The sequence below is a fragment of the Vitis riparia genome, chromosome 3 (genome assembly GCF_004353265.1).
Source record: "Vitis riparia cultivar Riparia Gloire de Montpellier isolate 1030 chromosome 3, EGFV_Vit.rip_1.0, whole genome shotgun sequence".
In the NCBI taxonomy this organism is placed as follows: Eukaryota; Viridiplantae; Streptophyta; class Magnoliopsida; order Vitales; family Vitaceae; genus Vitis; species Vitis riparia.
Genome location: NC_048433.1, coordinates 4,266,674 through 4,282,706, shown reverse-complemented (window position 1 = coordinate 4,282,706; position 16,033 = coordinate 4,266,674). Strand labels below are relative to the sequence as shown.

The following is a 16,033-nucleotide window of genomic DNA, read 5'->3' as shown; positions in this document are numbered from 1 at the left end:
ATTCTGGGTAGTGGAGACCACCTTTCCAATCACTTTCTTGAGCCTGTTAGCTAGAAATTTGGCCAAAGGTTTATAGAGCCCCCCCAAAAAGCTGATAGGTCTAAAATCTCCAATATCCTCAGCCCCACTTTTCTTAGGAATCAAGACCAAAAAAGTATTATTGAGGCTCTTAAGGAAAGAGCTATGCTCATGGAACTCTTTAAACATATCCATAATCTCCTCTTTAGTAAAATCCCAAGCGTTTTGCCAAAATGCTACAGTAAAGCCATCCGGACCAAGGGCTTTGTCCCTATTCATCTCCATCAAAGCTGTATGAATCTCAGCCTCTGTGAAGGGGACCTCTAGATTCTCCACTTCTTGCTGGCTGATGTGATCAAATTGAAGTCTTCCAATATTCGCCTTCCACCCCATATCTTCAGAAAGCAGCTGCTGAAAAGTGTTAACAATTCGTTCCCTCACCTCCTGCTCCTCTGAAAGCCACTCCCCATTAATCTTTACTCTGTCCAATGCGTTGTTTCTACGATGGGCACTTGCCATTCGATGGAAGAAACCCGTGTTTCTGTCCCCCTCCCTTAGCCAAATCTCCCTTGAGAGTTGTCTCCAATGGACTTCCTCCAAAAGCACCCACTTTTTATAATTTTCTTTTGCTTCTTTTTTTAAATCTGTCTCCTCCACAATCAGGCTTCTCTCACTTTCCACCCGATCTTAGAAATCTACTTGCTGCAAAGCTGAAGATTTATTGCATTCCAGCCTCCCCAAAACCTCTCTATTTCATACTTTCAACTTCTTTTTGATTTCCTTCATCTTAGCAGCCAATCTAAAACTAGCACTGCCCCTGACTTCGATCCCCTACCACCAGTTTCGAACAAGGTCTTTGAATCCCTCAACCTTAAGCCACATGTTTTCGAATCTAAATGGAGTAGGGCCTCTTCTTATCCCACCCCCTGCTAGAACAATTGGGAAATGATCAGAAATTGGCTGAGACATTCTGCTTTGAGTAACCCCACTAAACTGGTCTAACCAACTAGGGGACACAAGAAATCTATCCAATCTAGCCCATGCCTGGTTATTGAGACCCCCATTCCAGGTGAACTCTCCTCCCTGTAGTGGAAGATCCACTAGCCCTAGATCATCAACAATCTCAGCAAATTTCCTCATTGCTGAATTTATTCTCCTCTGACTGCTCCTTTCCCTTTGGAAAAAGGTGATGTTAAAATCCCCTCCTAGGCACCAGGGGTCTTCCCAAAGGCCTCTAATCGCCCCAAATTCTTCCCACATGCCATCCCTTTCCACTTTGGTAAACAGACCATAAACTCTCGTGAACACCCAAACAACCCCATTTTCTACAATCTTGAATCTGCAAGACAGAGTGAATTGGCCCTCCTCCCAATCCAGGATATCCAGAGACCTCTTGTCCCAGCAAATCAAAATACCACCCGCAGCCCCCTCCGCATTCAGAGCTCTCCAATCTAAAAATCTCCCAGAGCCTAAACTTCTCACAATGCCCTCCGACATAGATTGAATTTTTGTCTCCTGTATACATAGTAAATCCACCCTCTGATTCCTTCTAAAAGACTTAATAATTTTCCTTTTGGAGCTATCGTTTGCTCCTCTCACATTCCAACTCAGAACTTTTAGCTTCATTGGACAACTACAATCTGATTCCCTTTGCCCTGTGATGGGCCTTTCTGCTTATTCCCCCCCTCATAGTTCACAGAACATTCCAACCTCTTTAATTCCCTTTCGAACTTTGACTTCTCCAGAAGGTCTTTGTTATGAATCTTCTTCCGTCTCTTTCTGATTTTAATTTTAATTAGAAAGCTCAAGATTTCCTTTTCCAAACCCTCTGCTGAAAATCCCAAAAATTGGCTGAATTTTGCCAAACTACTTTCTTCCCATCTTTCCTCTTTCTCCTTTCCCATAGTTTGGTTCTCAGGCGTGCCAGAATCCCCCTTCGTACCCCTAACTTTATCACTGATTCTATTGGCTTCTCCCAAGTCCCAGCAAACATTATCATTCTCAGCAGGCCCCTCATACACTGTTAACCATGTTGTTTTATTACCCCATGATTCCTCCTCTATATCCCCTAAACGATCGAAAGACTCCCCCTCCGAATCCCAATCAGAATAAAGAGAAATAAGATGAGACGTCCCCAATATCTTTTTTCCCCTTGAATAGAAAGTCGAATCATACCTCAAAGCTTCCTCTTCAAGCGCCCGGTCTGTCACTGAGAAGCAAGCGTTCATTTGCTGCTTCCTGAGATCCTTTGAATCCCAGGCCACAAAAGGCTCCATCTCTGAACTGGACCCATTTCTGGAAATGAGGCAGTCCAGAAGGCAGACTTTCTCCTGAGAGCCCTTACTTGGGGCTTGGGGGATTGGGCCAGCCCTTTCCATACCTTCAAAACCACTCAGCCTTTGGCAGCCCATTTCTGTAGCCCATCTCCTTGACGATGGGCCTGTTTTTGATCCATCATCATCCGTTGCCGCTTCTTTTGATTTTGAGCCCAAGTATCCATTAGCCACAACAGGCCCATTAGCCCTCCTCGCCTCTTTAAGGCCCACGATTGGGCCCAATGAGGACGACCCAAACGCTAGCCCATCTATGAGGGCCCAATCTCGGGTCACCGGGCCTTGAACCCGGTTTCCCAACTCCCGGCCCGACCCATTCTCCTGGGCACCCCTCACATCAGCTGGTAGGTTTAGCGTCTCGAGCCTCGCGCTTACCAGCTCCTTCTCCACGCTTTGCTTCGCGCGTGAAATCACATCACCCCTAACCTCATCACTCTTTCGACCAGATGCTTCATTGTGTTTCATCCTCACCACCGGTCTGACCTCCCACCATAACGACAAGACATAGACATCCTCCTCTACTTCAATTTCCAGCACACTCGGCCTAAGTCTCCTCTCGTTTTAACCAAAAGCCTAGCCCATTGAATCTCCCCCATCGTCTTTGTCCGATCATCAACTGCTACAAAGCCCCCGCATTCTTCCCTTACTCTTTTCAAAATCATCGGACTCCACAACGAGATTGGAAGCCTAATGATTTTGACCCAGACTTCGCTTTCTACCTCCTCTTCTGTCCAGCAGCCCGTCCTAGGATTCCATTGTTCTAGCCCTAACTGAGCCCTCCCAACTCTCTATTCCCTGAGGATACGACGCGTCTTGCTTCTTTTAGCTCTTCAAATTCTAGCAAGACCCTATCCTTCTCCAATTTAGCCAGCCCTAATTTTCCTTTTAGGCCCTAAGAATTTGCCCATAAACTTCCCAATCTCTCTAGGTCCTCTTCTCTCTCTGTTCTAGATTTCCAACTCGCAACAATGCAGTGCTCCAATTTCTGCAAATTTCCTAGAGTTTCCTCCCTTCTAACCTTCACTTTGATTGAGTTTGAATCTCTCCAGCTTGGTCTCTTAACTACCGTCGCATACGAACTCTCCAAGGCAGATTTTCCCGCGGCCCTTACTTCCTGCATGTTTGCTTTTCTGCCAATAGATCCTTCCATTTGATGGATTTTCTCTGCCATAGTCACCCAACCCCTTTTGTCTTCTCTGCCTCTCGGTATAAAGATACAGAATCTCTTCCTTTCCAAATCAACAACCCCCGGCCTTAGAAACCATCCCGCTCTATTAAACCCTCGTGTTAGGGAATACGATTTCCCCTTATCCTTCCATTCCTTTCCCCATCTCCCTTCTTTCTCGTCCTTGATGTTGTGGATTAGGCCCTCCATGAAAAACCCTAGACTTTCCGGTCCTAATCGGACCCATGACGAAACCCCTCTCTTCTTCTCCACGATAAGAAACTGAGGTTTTCCTTTTCTTTCATCGAAGACGATCTCGAACATCTTGGAGTCCACCATAAAACTGCTCTCTTTTCTTCTTTTTCGAATCGCCGCGCTAATCTCTCCTTCTTCTCCATCGCACGCTCTCTCACTCTCTCTCACTCTCTCCCATAGCTCTCTTCTTTGTGCTATTTTAAAGTTTTTTTGTAAGACAAAAACCATTTTTTAAGGGCATTGTAAGTGTGTCTCTTTCCGGGACAATAATTCATTACATGCATTCTCTTTGATGTTTTGTGATTCTTGTATTACACCAAGGAAGATGAGAATGACCAGATGTATTGAAGATAACTATTAGATTGCCGCATGTTAGTAATGGGTCGTAAGCTTGGTGTATGGGTGGCTTCTCATATGATATGCTTGACTTACAATGCTAATGCATGAATAATGATTAAGAAAGCCAGTGTTGGTTACGTTAGGTGTCGGGCTTGGATCCAAATCCATGTTGCTCTAAATAACTTGTTGAAATATCTTTTATTGGACATGGTTTTCGGAACCTCATAGTTGTATATATTTACTTAGTTTGGAGGTTCTGACTTTCTTTTTGTGATCTTTTGGAGGATTTCACATCCTTCTATTGTAATTATTTTTACTATACTGTTGTTTCTCATAAATAAAAAATAAAAATTAGCGGAAAACAAATTGGATAGAGTGTTATTATGGACTGTTGCTTGGGCACCCTAGCTTGGTGACTGAAATATTCTTCTAGGTTGTGCTGTAACCTTCTTGACAGGTTTAATTTGAGGATAATTCTAAGTTCATATGATATAGAAGCATCCTTGGACAGTTGACCATGCTTTTCCTGAAATCGATGTTGGAGCAGGAATATATATTGTTTTGTTGTGACAGTCAAAATGTCATTCACTTGGCCTAGAATTGGTGGTCCATGCTAGAGCTTGGCCTTTATTTTGTTTCCTTAGTTTTTTTCTTTCTTTTAAGGTATTGGCTTTGTATACTTTTCTGTACAGGGTTCAGGCCCCTTATTTTGGCATTTTAGGGTACTTATTGTTAGGCTGGTAGACATTATGGGCCCAAATCCTAATATCTTAAGAAGGCTTTCATTAACAAAAGAATTTTCAATGAAGAAGAGCTTTTAGAGGTTAGGTTGAAGGAGGTTTTCATTAAATCCCCTTAGGAGTGCTCCCAAGCTTCTTTGCAAATGGAGGGTTTTTCTTTGGTGGAGTTCTTAGATTCTCTGTTCTGTGGTTAGGTTGACTTGTTAGGTCTCTTGTTGTATTGGTTTTGGCACTTTTTCATAGGGTGCTTGGTGTATGCTGCCTGTGTACATAGGGTGTGCCCCCTCTTTTCGTGCTTTTAATAGATGTTGTTTTGTCTATCAGGAAAAAAAATTAAAAAAAATCCTAATATCTTGATCTTTAAGGGAAGTTGGTAGCTTAACATGATATTAAAGCTTGGGGTCTTGAGTTCAAGTCTCTCCTACTGCTACTGGCCCATTTATTTATACATTGCTGCTGATTTGTCTTTCCACATGCAGATGTGGGGCCACACCTGAGAATGGGTGTTGACCTGGTGTATATTGGCAGCCCAAATCCTAAGAGCTTAAGGTTTTAGGAAATTTGGTAGCTTAGAACCTAACATTTCTTATTAAATAAGGTACAGATTGCTGTAGCTTTCCTATGGGTTTGCCTTGAGTTCTCAGCCCTGGGGTTAGTTCCCTTACCAGAGGACTGTGATTTATTCCTATTAGAGAGTGGGGTTGGGCTGGATGCAGCCATAACATGAAAAGGAGAGGTGAGAGTTAGTGAAGAGAGAAAGATTGAGAAAAAGGATGTTAAAGAGCTTTGGGAAAGCAGCAGTAGACCCCTTGCTGAATTCATTTCTTTCATCTGTTGGAATAGTCTCCGGAAATCTCCCCTGATGTAGACCATGATGTTGAATCAAGTAGAACTATTCTCTCTTTCTTGTGCCCACTTTTATTTTATGTTCTTTATTGCTTCTTAATGCATGATTTAAATTTTGATCTACTTGGCCATGTTTTTTATTTTAACCTTTTGTGAGGTACAACCAAAAAATTTCTTCAGAGCATATGAAGGTAATGGGAAAATTTTGTTTTGTGCAGAGTAAGCTTTACCCAAGACTAATTCAGGATGTTCAGCTCATGATCAATGAACTAGAAAATGTAACTGTTCTTTGGGAGGAGCTATGGCTCAGCACACTTCAAGATCTTCACTCAGGTAGCCTTTGCTCCCTTAAACGAGGCTTTTATTGTTCTGGGCACCTTTTTGTTCAAAGATGTTTCTCATGATATTCTGGTATATTTTAAAAAATTATACAAGTTTCACTTTCTCTTATATGGTCCTAGTAACAAAGAAATAAACATAGATGCTAGTATCTAAATGTAACAACCTCAAATCTGCAAATCTCTAAAAAGAGGGGGTGGGGAGAAGAACAGAAGAGAAGAGGGAAAAAAATATGCTGCATCTGTACTTGAATCCAAAATTTTCACAATAGATATGTTGGTGTGTTTGACACCAGATGATTGCTAAATCAAGAGTTTACTTGTTACAAAGTGTATCCTTAAAGAACAATGACATATCTTTACTAGATCATGAATTCATGATGAATCTTTAACTGGTACTAGCATACAAGATTTTGGGTTGACACATTTTTTTTTGCTCTTTTGCCAATTTATTTTTCTCTAAACACTGTATATATGAGCTTTGACTGATTTTCTTTCAGATGTGATGAGGCGCATAAATTTGCTGAAAGAGGAAGCTGCACGAATTGCAGAAAATGTCACTCTTAGCCAGGGTGAGAAGAACAAAATAAATGCTGCAAAATACTCTGCCATGATGGCTCCAGTTGTTGTGGCCTTGGAACGTCGTCTAGCTTCAACTTCTCGGAAACCTGAAACCCCTCATGAGATATGGTTCCATGAGGAGTACAGAGAACAACTCAAATCAGCCATCTTAACCTTTAAAACTCCTCCAGCATCTAGTGCTGCACTTGGAGATGTGTGGCGACCATTTGATAATATTGCTGCATCCTTGTCATCTTACCAAAGGAAGTCATCAATTTCCTTGGGAGAAGTTGCACCACAATTGGCTCTGTTATCATCTTCTGATGTTCCAATGCCTGGTCTTGAGAGGCAAATCATAGCATCTGAATCTGATCGAGGCCTCACTGCTACTCTCCAGGGAATTGTCACAATTGCTTCTTTCTCTGAGCAGGTGGCTATCTTATCCACCAAAACAAAGCCTAAAAAAATTGTTATACTGGGCTCAGATGGTCACAAGTACACATATCTCTTGAAAGGGCGAGAAGATCTGCGTCTTGATGCCAGAATCATGCAGCTGCTGCAAGCGTTTAATGGTTTTCTGCGTTCATCTCCTGAAACTCGTAGTCATGCTCTTGTCATTCGCTACTATTCCGTGACACCAATTAGTGGTCGGGCTGGACTTATCCAGTGGGTGGACAATGTGATAAGTATTTATAGTATCTTTAAGTCTTGGCAGAATCGTGCCCAGCTGGCACATCTCTCTTCTTTAGGTGCTGGTAATACAAAAAATTCAGTTCCCCCACCTGTTCCCCGGCCAAGTGACATGTTCTATGGTAAAATTATACCAGCACTGAAAGAGAAAGGTATAAGAAGAGTAATTTCACGAAGAGACTGGCCTCATGAAGTGAAGAGAAAGGTTCTTCTGGATCTCATGAAGGAGGCTCCTAGGCAGCTTCTTCATCAAGAACTTTGGTGTGCTAGTGAAGGATTCAAAGCTTTCAGCTTAAAATTGAAGAGGTACTTTATCAGGAACTTGAAAAGCTCTTCAACTTCTTTGTTCTCGTGCAAATTGCATTCTGTGCTGAAGTTTTTCTTGCTCCCATGCTGTAGAATGCCAATATTTTATGGTTTTGTGCTGTTGAAGCTATGAAGTTTGAAATATTTCATGCTAAATGTGCTTGAATATACTGTAAAAAAATTTGATGACATGTTGGAAACACGTATAGGTACGTTTTAAAGTTAATTTGTTGCTAAATGATGATGAGGGTGTGATTAACAAGGTTTGTCATTTACCTTTAACAAGCAATATTATATGCATACCCAGTTAGAAATAAGCCTCATTTTAATGTTCATAGAATGTAATGAAAATTTAGATGGAACCACTTTTAAGCAGGTAGAACAATGGTTTTGGCCAAAAATGGATTGGATGGATATATTGGTGTATTTCCACAACAATGTTTTCAGTGCTAGTGAATGGAACACCTTCAAGTTTTTTCCAGATTTTAAGGGGGTTGAGACAAGAGGATCCTCTTTCCCCTTGTTTGTTCTAGCCATGGAGGTGTTGAATTGCCTATGGGAGAGGGTTAGCGAGGGGGGTTACTTGTTAGGTTTTCGGGTGAGAGGGGGTGGAAGTCTCTCATCTTTTGTTTGTAGATGATATGTTGGTCTTTAGTGAAGATTCCAAAAATTAATTGGTTCATCTAAGTTGGATACTCATATGGTTTGAAGCATTATTAAAGCTTAAAATTTATCTTGAAAAAAATGAACCGATCCCAATTGGGAGGGAATTGATCCGAATTGGGAGGCTACAGATGTAGAAGTTTTGGCAATGGAAATGGGTTGCAAGGTGGGGAAAATTCCTTTTTTTTTTACCTAGGATTGCTTCTAGGAGCCCCTTTCAGATCTAAGCAGTTTGGGACAAAGTGGAGGAGAAGTTTTGTAGAAGACTATTGATGTAGAAAAGACAATACATCTCAAAACAGGGGCAAAATTACTTTGATTAGAGGTACTTTGTCGAGCTTGACAATCTACTTCATGTCCTTGTTTGTAATCCCTAGAAAGGTAACAATGAGATTAAAAAAGATTCAAAGGGACTTCCTTTGGGGTGGTGGAAATTTGGAAAAGAAACCTCATTTGGTTTAAGGGTAGGATCTCTTCTTCAGTTACTGAAATGACTGAAGAATTATTAAAAATGAAGTATGTAAATATTATGGGATTGATGTTTGGAAAACTATAAGAAAGGGATTGGGTAGAATTATTAAAAATGATGTAACTATTATGTCTGGAAAATAAATTGTCTTAAAATAATAACAAAATCTTCGAATGACCTAAACTACATTAGCTATGTTGGTGTCTATGTGAATAAATATGTGAAGATCAATGAATGCAGGAGTGTAAAAATCTCAGTCTTTTAGAAGTTTTCTTTGTTGTATAACGAGATGAGAGATCAAAGAAGACAACAAAAAGAGGAATCCTTGGCAATCACATCAAGGCTCCTAGGCTATCACACCCTCAGAAGAAGCATGAAAGATGCTGAAATCCTTTTTTTAAAATTCTGGTTATCCACTTAAAAGACTAGATAGGTATATACATATAGATTCTTATGTTTCTCTTCTTTAACAGGACAAGTTTCCTAATTCCTCATCTTTTCTTACAAGGATAGAAATATATAAAGGCCCTTTTCTAGTTAATTTTTTTGCACTAGGGCGCTCATCCGTTGCTTGTTGGATTCACTTACCGAATTTGAATGGCTCCAATCCAAGTACAATAAGGAAGATCGAATAGTATAATCAACTGCTCATTAGACTATCCTTTATCTTGAAATTCGTCCTCTATTCATCTTCAGTGTTCCATCTGAAGTAGTTGATAACCTGTCTTCAAATAGATCTTCAAGAGGATTGTAGAATTTGTTATAATGTCTAATATAGCATCAATTTGATACATTCTTACGCTAACAACCATCCCTTTTAGGTTTGAGCAAAGATGTTGCAACCCATGTCTAAAACTTCAACTGCTTTTAAGTTGTCACAGTAGTGTTGTCCTTAGGCTCTGATGCCAAATATGGTGCCGGATTGTTAGATTTCTAACAGTATACGAGCTTCTTGGGTCAGAATTGGGATGAATAGGTTAAAGATTGTTGCAAGGAAGAAAAAATCCTTGGTGACCACTGACCACACCAGGGTTCCTAGGTAATCACAGGTAACATTTTTTATAATCAAACCAATAGGTTTATGTGTGGCCTTTAGCTACCAACCTACCCTTATAGCAATACCCATGGTGGATTGGGTTTCCAACATGTTACACTTGTCAGCTCTCTCAGAGGGACGTAGGAGTAGGCATGTTTGGTTAGTGAGAAAGTGAAGGAAAATGAAAGAAAATAGAATGTCTGCTAAGAAAGGAGGCAGATGTTGGTTTGCAGTAGAATCAAAGTCTTATGAAATCACGACGGAGGTGGATGGGGAGAGACTTAAGGGTATCATTGTGGAAAGAAGCAGAGGGTTTACCTCATGGATTAGATTTGGTAGCCTCAGTTTGTGTTGTTTACTGGAAGGAGTGGAGGCTTGCTGCAGGGGAGTGTTTATGCAAGGCCTCGTTAAAAGATGGGAAGATGGAGGAAGAAGGTATAAGTTGGAGATTCGCGCAAATGAGGTTGGTAGGTATATTTTATGTTTTGTGGTTGACTCGGAATCAAAGAGATTTTGTTTAGTGTTTCCAGAAGGAAAAGGTGTTTTGGGAGGGTGGGTTTTGCTGGCCGAAAAACTTCGCTTTCTTGGAGTTAGGTCTCGGGAGGAGTCCAAGGGAACTGCTGCATTTTATGGGACAGGGTGTTCAGATGGAGAATTTGTGAGGAAAGCCAAAAAATCTTATGTTGAAGCGACAAAGACAAGAGGGAAAAAGTTAGGGGAGGCAGTGTGGCTACAACTAGGGGAGGAAGAAGTGGCAAATGATAGGAAAGTCCTGGGACGGTGTTTGGTGGGAAGATGGGGACAACCCTTAATGGTGGACCCAAATATGCAAGCTCTTGAAAGTTGGGGGAGATCTGTGTGGAATACTAAAGGAGGGGTGAAGTTTTCGAGGTTGGGAGGCCCTTTGTTGTTAATCGAATTTGAGAGTACAGAAGAGGCAGAAAAGGTGTTATTAAGAGGACACCGGTGGTTCAAGGAATCACTCCTGAACTTGGAAAGGTGGAACCCAAAGGTGGGGTGCTCGAATAATGGCGAGAGGGATAAGAGTGTATGGGTGAGAGTTGTGGGAATGCCGTTGCATTTTTGGAACCAGGAGATACTCAGAAAAATCGGTGATTGTTGCGGGGGGTTCCTCGCAGTGGATGAAGACACCGCAAATTTTAAGGAGTTAAAATGGGCCAGACTATTAGTGAGATCGGAAGGCTTAGAGTGGCCGAGCTCACTGCAAGTGGCAGTCGGGACTGTCTGTTATTCAATACAGCTATGGTGGGAGGTGAAACCAGGGGTGACGGAGGTGGTTCCGGTGACCAGAAACGAGATGGGCAACAAGCGCGAGGTTAGGGACGAAGGAGAAGGAGACTCACGCGCTGGTTTCCAGATGGCGGATGTACGGACGCATGGAGAACCTGCAAAAGTGGACGTGCCGTGTGGAAATGGTGAAGGGGGATACAGAAAGGCAGCTGCGTCCTCTGAAGCGTTGTCGGAAAAAGCAGCAGATGGTGTCGGGCCCTCGCTTAACCAGCAACCAGCGTGGGAGAAGAAAAGTCGTTGCGGGCCTGGGAAATCCTGTCCGTTGGGCCGGCAAATGGTGGTGGACTTGGGGCGAAGGCCCACGGAGAAGGGCCAGGTGACTGAAGACCAAAATGAATTAAAGGAATTGGGCCGGCCCAAGTCTTCTCCCTATAAAAGCCATGAGGTAGTGATGGATCGATCCATTAAGGCTAGGGCTCCCGACAGAGGACTGGGCGACAGCGGAGAGCTTGAGGGGGAGATGATAGGCTCTCAGATGGGATCGCGTTCAATGGCCGTCAATATCACAGAGTTCACCAACGAAGCCTTGTTGGAGGAGGCGTCCAGGTACTCACATCAATCTTCTCGGTCTTTGTCTTTTTTGGGGAAGCGGGAAATATCTCTTTCTTCTACTCCTTCTGGTCGAGATGGGGAAAGTGCAGCCATGGCTAGGGGCTTCAGTCATTGCAGTAGCTCGGCTGTAATTGGGGGAGCAGTTATGGGTCCCTTAAGGATGATATGGGCAGATGGGAGGGAGGCCGAGGTTTTGGAAATTACGGGTAGGGAAGCAGGGGTTTTTGGAGAGAAACCAGAGGGGGGTACGGATAGGATCCTCCATGAGGTTATGGAGGAGAGGGAAGAAGAGGAGGAACCTGGGTGGCAATCTAGTAGTTTGGCTAAGTTTAGCCGCTATATTGGAATGCCGACGGAGGGATTCGAAAGGGAAATTTTGTTATTAATGAAAAGAATGAAAGAAAGGAAGATTCAGCAAGGAAATTTGGACGGCGGAAAAAGGAAAAAACTGAAGTCGTCAAAATTTGAAAGAGAATTGAGGAAATTGGAATGGACAGTGAACTATATTGGAGAAGGAGGAGGAGAAGAAGGGGTAAACACGTGCAGGTCTAAATGAAATTCCGTGTGCTCACTTGGAATGTAAGAGGGGCCAACAATTGTGACAAGAGGAAGGTTATAAAAGCTTTGATAAAGAAGTATAAGGTGGATCTGGTTTGCCTCCAGGAAACTAAGATCCAAGACATGTCAGAGGGCATTATTCGCAGCCTAGGGGTGGGAAGATTTCTTAAATGGGGGGTAGTGGACTCAAGAGGGGCAGCTGGTGGTATAGTTGTGTTTTGGGATAACAGAGTTTTGGAATTGGTTGATATTCAAAAAGGATTGTTTTCCATTTCCTGTATCTTCAAGAACAGTGAGGACGGCTTCATGTGGATGTTTACAGGGGTATATGGCCCGATATTGAGGAGAGAAAGGGAGAGCTTTTGGGAGGAGTTGGGGGCTATTAAGGGGCTCTGGAATGGGCCATGGTGTGTGGCAGGGGATTTTAATGCCTTCCTAAGTCCTGAAGAGCGCAACAGAGGGGGGAGCCTGAATTCGAATATGAGAAGGTTCTTAGAAATCATAGAAGACTTAGAGTTAAAGGATATGCCTTTGGTAGGGGGCCCTTTTACTTGGAACGGAGGGGTGAATAATCAGACCTTCTCAAGGCTGGATAGGTTCTTGATTAATGAGGGCTGGGATATCCACTTTGGTGACGTGAGGCAGTGTGTCCTTCCAAGACCAGTTTCCGATCATTTCCCGATTCTGATGGATGTAGGGGGTGTAAGAAGAGGACCCTCTCCTTTTAGATTTGAAAATATGTGGTTGAAAGTGGAAGGTGTGAAAGAGCTTATGAAGTCTTGGTGGGAGGGGGTCAGATTCAATGGATCAGCAAGTTTTATTTTGGCTGAAAAAATTAAAGTGCTGAAGGCTAAGCTGAAGGAGTGGAATAGAGACTCATTTGGCAGGATTGAGCTCAGAAAAAATGCGGCATTGGAGCAGGTGCAGTTGTGGGATGCAAAGGAGAAAATTAGCAGACTGAATCTGGAAGAGCTGGAAGCTAGGAAAAAAGCGAGGGAGGATTATAAAAAATGGGTTTTAATTGAAGAAATCAGCTGGAGGCAAAAATCTAGGGAAGTGTGGCTGAAAGAGGGGGACAGAAATACGGGTTATTTCCACAAGATGGCTAATGCTCACAGGAGGAGGAATAATGTGGACAGAATCAAGATTAATGGAGCTTGGTGCACAGAGGAGAATGGAATTAGGGAAGGGATCCTCAACGCTTTTAAGTTACTGCTGTCCAGTTCGGGGGACTGGCGTCCTTCTATATCCGGGCTGCAGTTAGAGACTCTGGATCAGTTGGATGCTAGTACGTTGGAGAGCCCGTTCACGGAAGAGGAGGTGTTCAATGCATTGATGAGTTGCAATGGGGATAAAGCTCCAGGACCAGATGGACTCTCTATGGCTTTCTGGCAATTTGCTTGGGATTTTGTGAAGGCGGATGTGTTGTGTTTTTTCAAGGAATTCTTTGAAAATGGAAAATTTGTTAAAAGCCTAAATGCAACTTTTTTGGTCTTAATTCCAAAAAAAGCGGGAGCTGAAGATTTGGGGGACTTTAGGCCTATAAGCTTGGTGGGAAGCTTGTATAAGTGGCTGGCCAAGGTTTTAGCCAATAGGCTAAAAAAGGTGGTTGGAAAGGTGATTTCCAAGGCCCAAGGGGCGTTTGTGGAAGGAAGACAAATACTAGACGCAGTACTGATTGCCAATGAAGCCATTGATTCGACTCTGAAAAATAATGAGAGTGCCATCTTAGGCAAATTGGACATAGAGAAGGCCTATGACAATGTGGACTGGACTTTTATTCTCAGAGTTATGCAGAAAATGGGTTTTGGGGAGAAATGGATCAGATGGATTAAATGGTGCATTTCGACTGCAAGTTTTTCTGTGTTGGTTAATGGAACCCCTACAGGTTTCTTCCAAAGTTCAAAGGGATTGAGGCAGGGTGATCCCCTCTCACCCTATCTCTTTGTTATAGCAATGGAGGTTTTTAGCGCTTTTCTCAAAAGGGCTGTAGAGGGAGGCTTCTTATCGGGGTGTAGAGTCAAGGGAGAAATGAAGAAGGGGTCCTTATATCCCATTTGTTGTTCGCCGATGATACTTTGGTGTTTTGTAAGCCGTCTCAAGACCATTTGACTTATCTTAGTTGGGTGCTTATGTGGTTCGAGGCCGCTTCGGGATTGAGAATAAATTTGGAAAAAAGTGAACTCATTCCTGTAGGAAGGATAGAGAATATGGACGACCTGGCTTGGGAGTTTGGGTGCAAAGTGGGTAGTTTGCCGTCCACATATTTGGGGATGCCCTTGGGGGCTCCTTTCAAATCAACATCAGTTTGGGATGGAGTGGAAGATCGCTTCCGTAAAAGGCTAGGAATGTGGAAGAGACAATACTTATCCAAAGGAGGAGGACGACTTTAATTCGAAGCACGTTATCGAATTTACCAATCTATCTTATGTCTTTGTTGTGCTTACCAAGTGTAGTCAGACGGAGACTAGAAAAGATTCAAAGGGACTTCCTTTGGGGTGGGGGTAATTTGGAGCGAAAGCCTCATCTAGTGAGATGGGAGGTGGTGTGCTTGAGTAAGAAGAAAGGGGGCTTAGGGGTAAAAAACCTATATATTCTCAACAAGGCTCTTCTTGCTAAATGGAATTGGCGGTTTGCGAATGAGAGAGAAGCTTTATGGAATCAAGTGATTAGAGGGAAATATGGAGAAGAGAGAGGGGGTTGGTCCACTCGGGAAGTGAGAGAGGCTCATGGCTTGGGGTTGTGGAAAGGGATAAGGATGGATTGGGAGTTAGTGAGCAATAGGTTGGTCTTCATTGTTGGTAATGGAAGGAGGGTGAGGTTTTGGAGGGATAAGTGGTGTGGGGATTCTCCTTTGTGTTCGTCCTTCCCGTCTCTATTTGCTTTGACTGTTGATAAGGAAGAAAGTGTGGTAGATGTTTGGGATTCCTTGGCGGAGGGGGGAAGGGGGGTTGGAATCCATGCTTTTTAAGAGCCTTTAATGATTGGGAGGTAGAGGAAGCGTCAAGTTTTATGGAGCGATTACATCGGCACAGAATTATTGAGGAGGTGGAGGACAGGGTATCTTGGACTGAAACTAAGAGTGGTAAATTCTCGGTCAACTCTCTATACTTGGCCCTTGAAGCGGGGGGTTCGGCTCGGTTTCCTTCAAGCCTTATTTGGAATGCGAATGTGCAGCCCAAGATTAATTTTTTTGCATGGGAGGCTACGTGGGGTAAAGCACTAACCTTGGACAAGGTGCAGAAAAGAGGATGGGCTTTGGCAAATAGATGTTTTTTGTGTCTTGAGAATGAGGAGACCATAGACCATCTCCTTCTTCATTGTTCAAGAACAAAGGTGTTATGGGATCTTCTTTTCACAGTTTTTGGAGTTTCTTGGGTGTTGCCTTCTTCTGTTAATGAAACACTTCTAAGTTGGCATGGTTCTTTTGTGGGCAAAAAGCGTAAGAAGGTATGGAGAGCGGCTCCTCTGCACATTTTTTGGACGGTTTGGAAGGCGAGGAATTGCTTGGCTTTCAAGGATGATATATTGTCAATTCAAAGATTGAAATACTCTTTTATTCTCTCTCTTTGGGCTGAAACAAAATTGTTCATAGTTGATAGCCCTCTAACTATAGCTAATTTCATAGATTGGATGGGCTCCAATTAGGGTTGTCTTTTGGGGCCTTTTGTTCTTTTAGCATTTTCTTAAAGGAGGGTGTGTAGGTTTGTAACTCTTGAGTCGCCTTCTTGGTGTCTCTTTCTTTAATAGAAACTCTTTTTACCGATCAAAGAAAAAAAAAAAAAATTTTTAAATAATCACACTTAATAAAAAGACAATCACACCCACTCATCAAAAGAGAAAAAAAGAAAAG

The 16,033-nt window shown here is 42.7% G+C and overlaps 1 protein-coding gene across 1 annotated transcript in view; it reads left to right on the top strand.

The window, feature by feature from the left end:
• LOC117911223 overlaps positions 1–16,033 on the top strand; it is a 45,919-nt gene that overhangs the window by 8,535 nt on the left and 21,351 nt on the right. Inside the window, 2 exon segments of the mRNA XM_034825497.1 lie at positions 5,915–6,029; positions 6,535–7,591. Coding sequence (XP_034681388.1) covers positions 5,915–6,029; positions 6,535–7,591 — 1,172 coding nt within the window.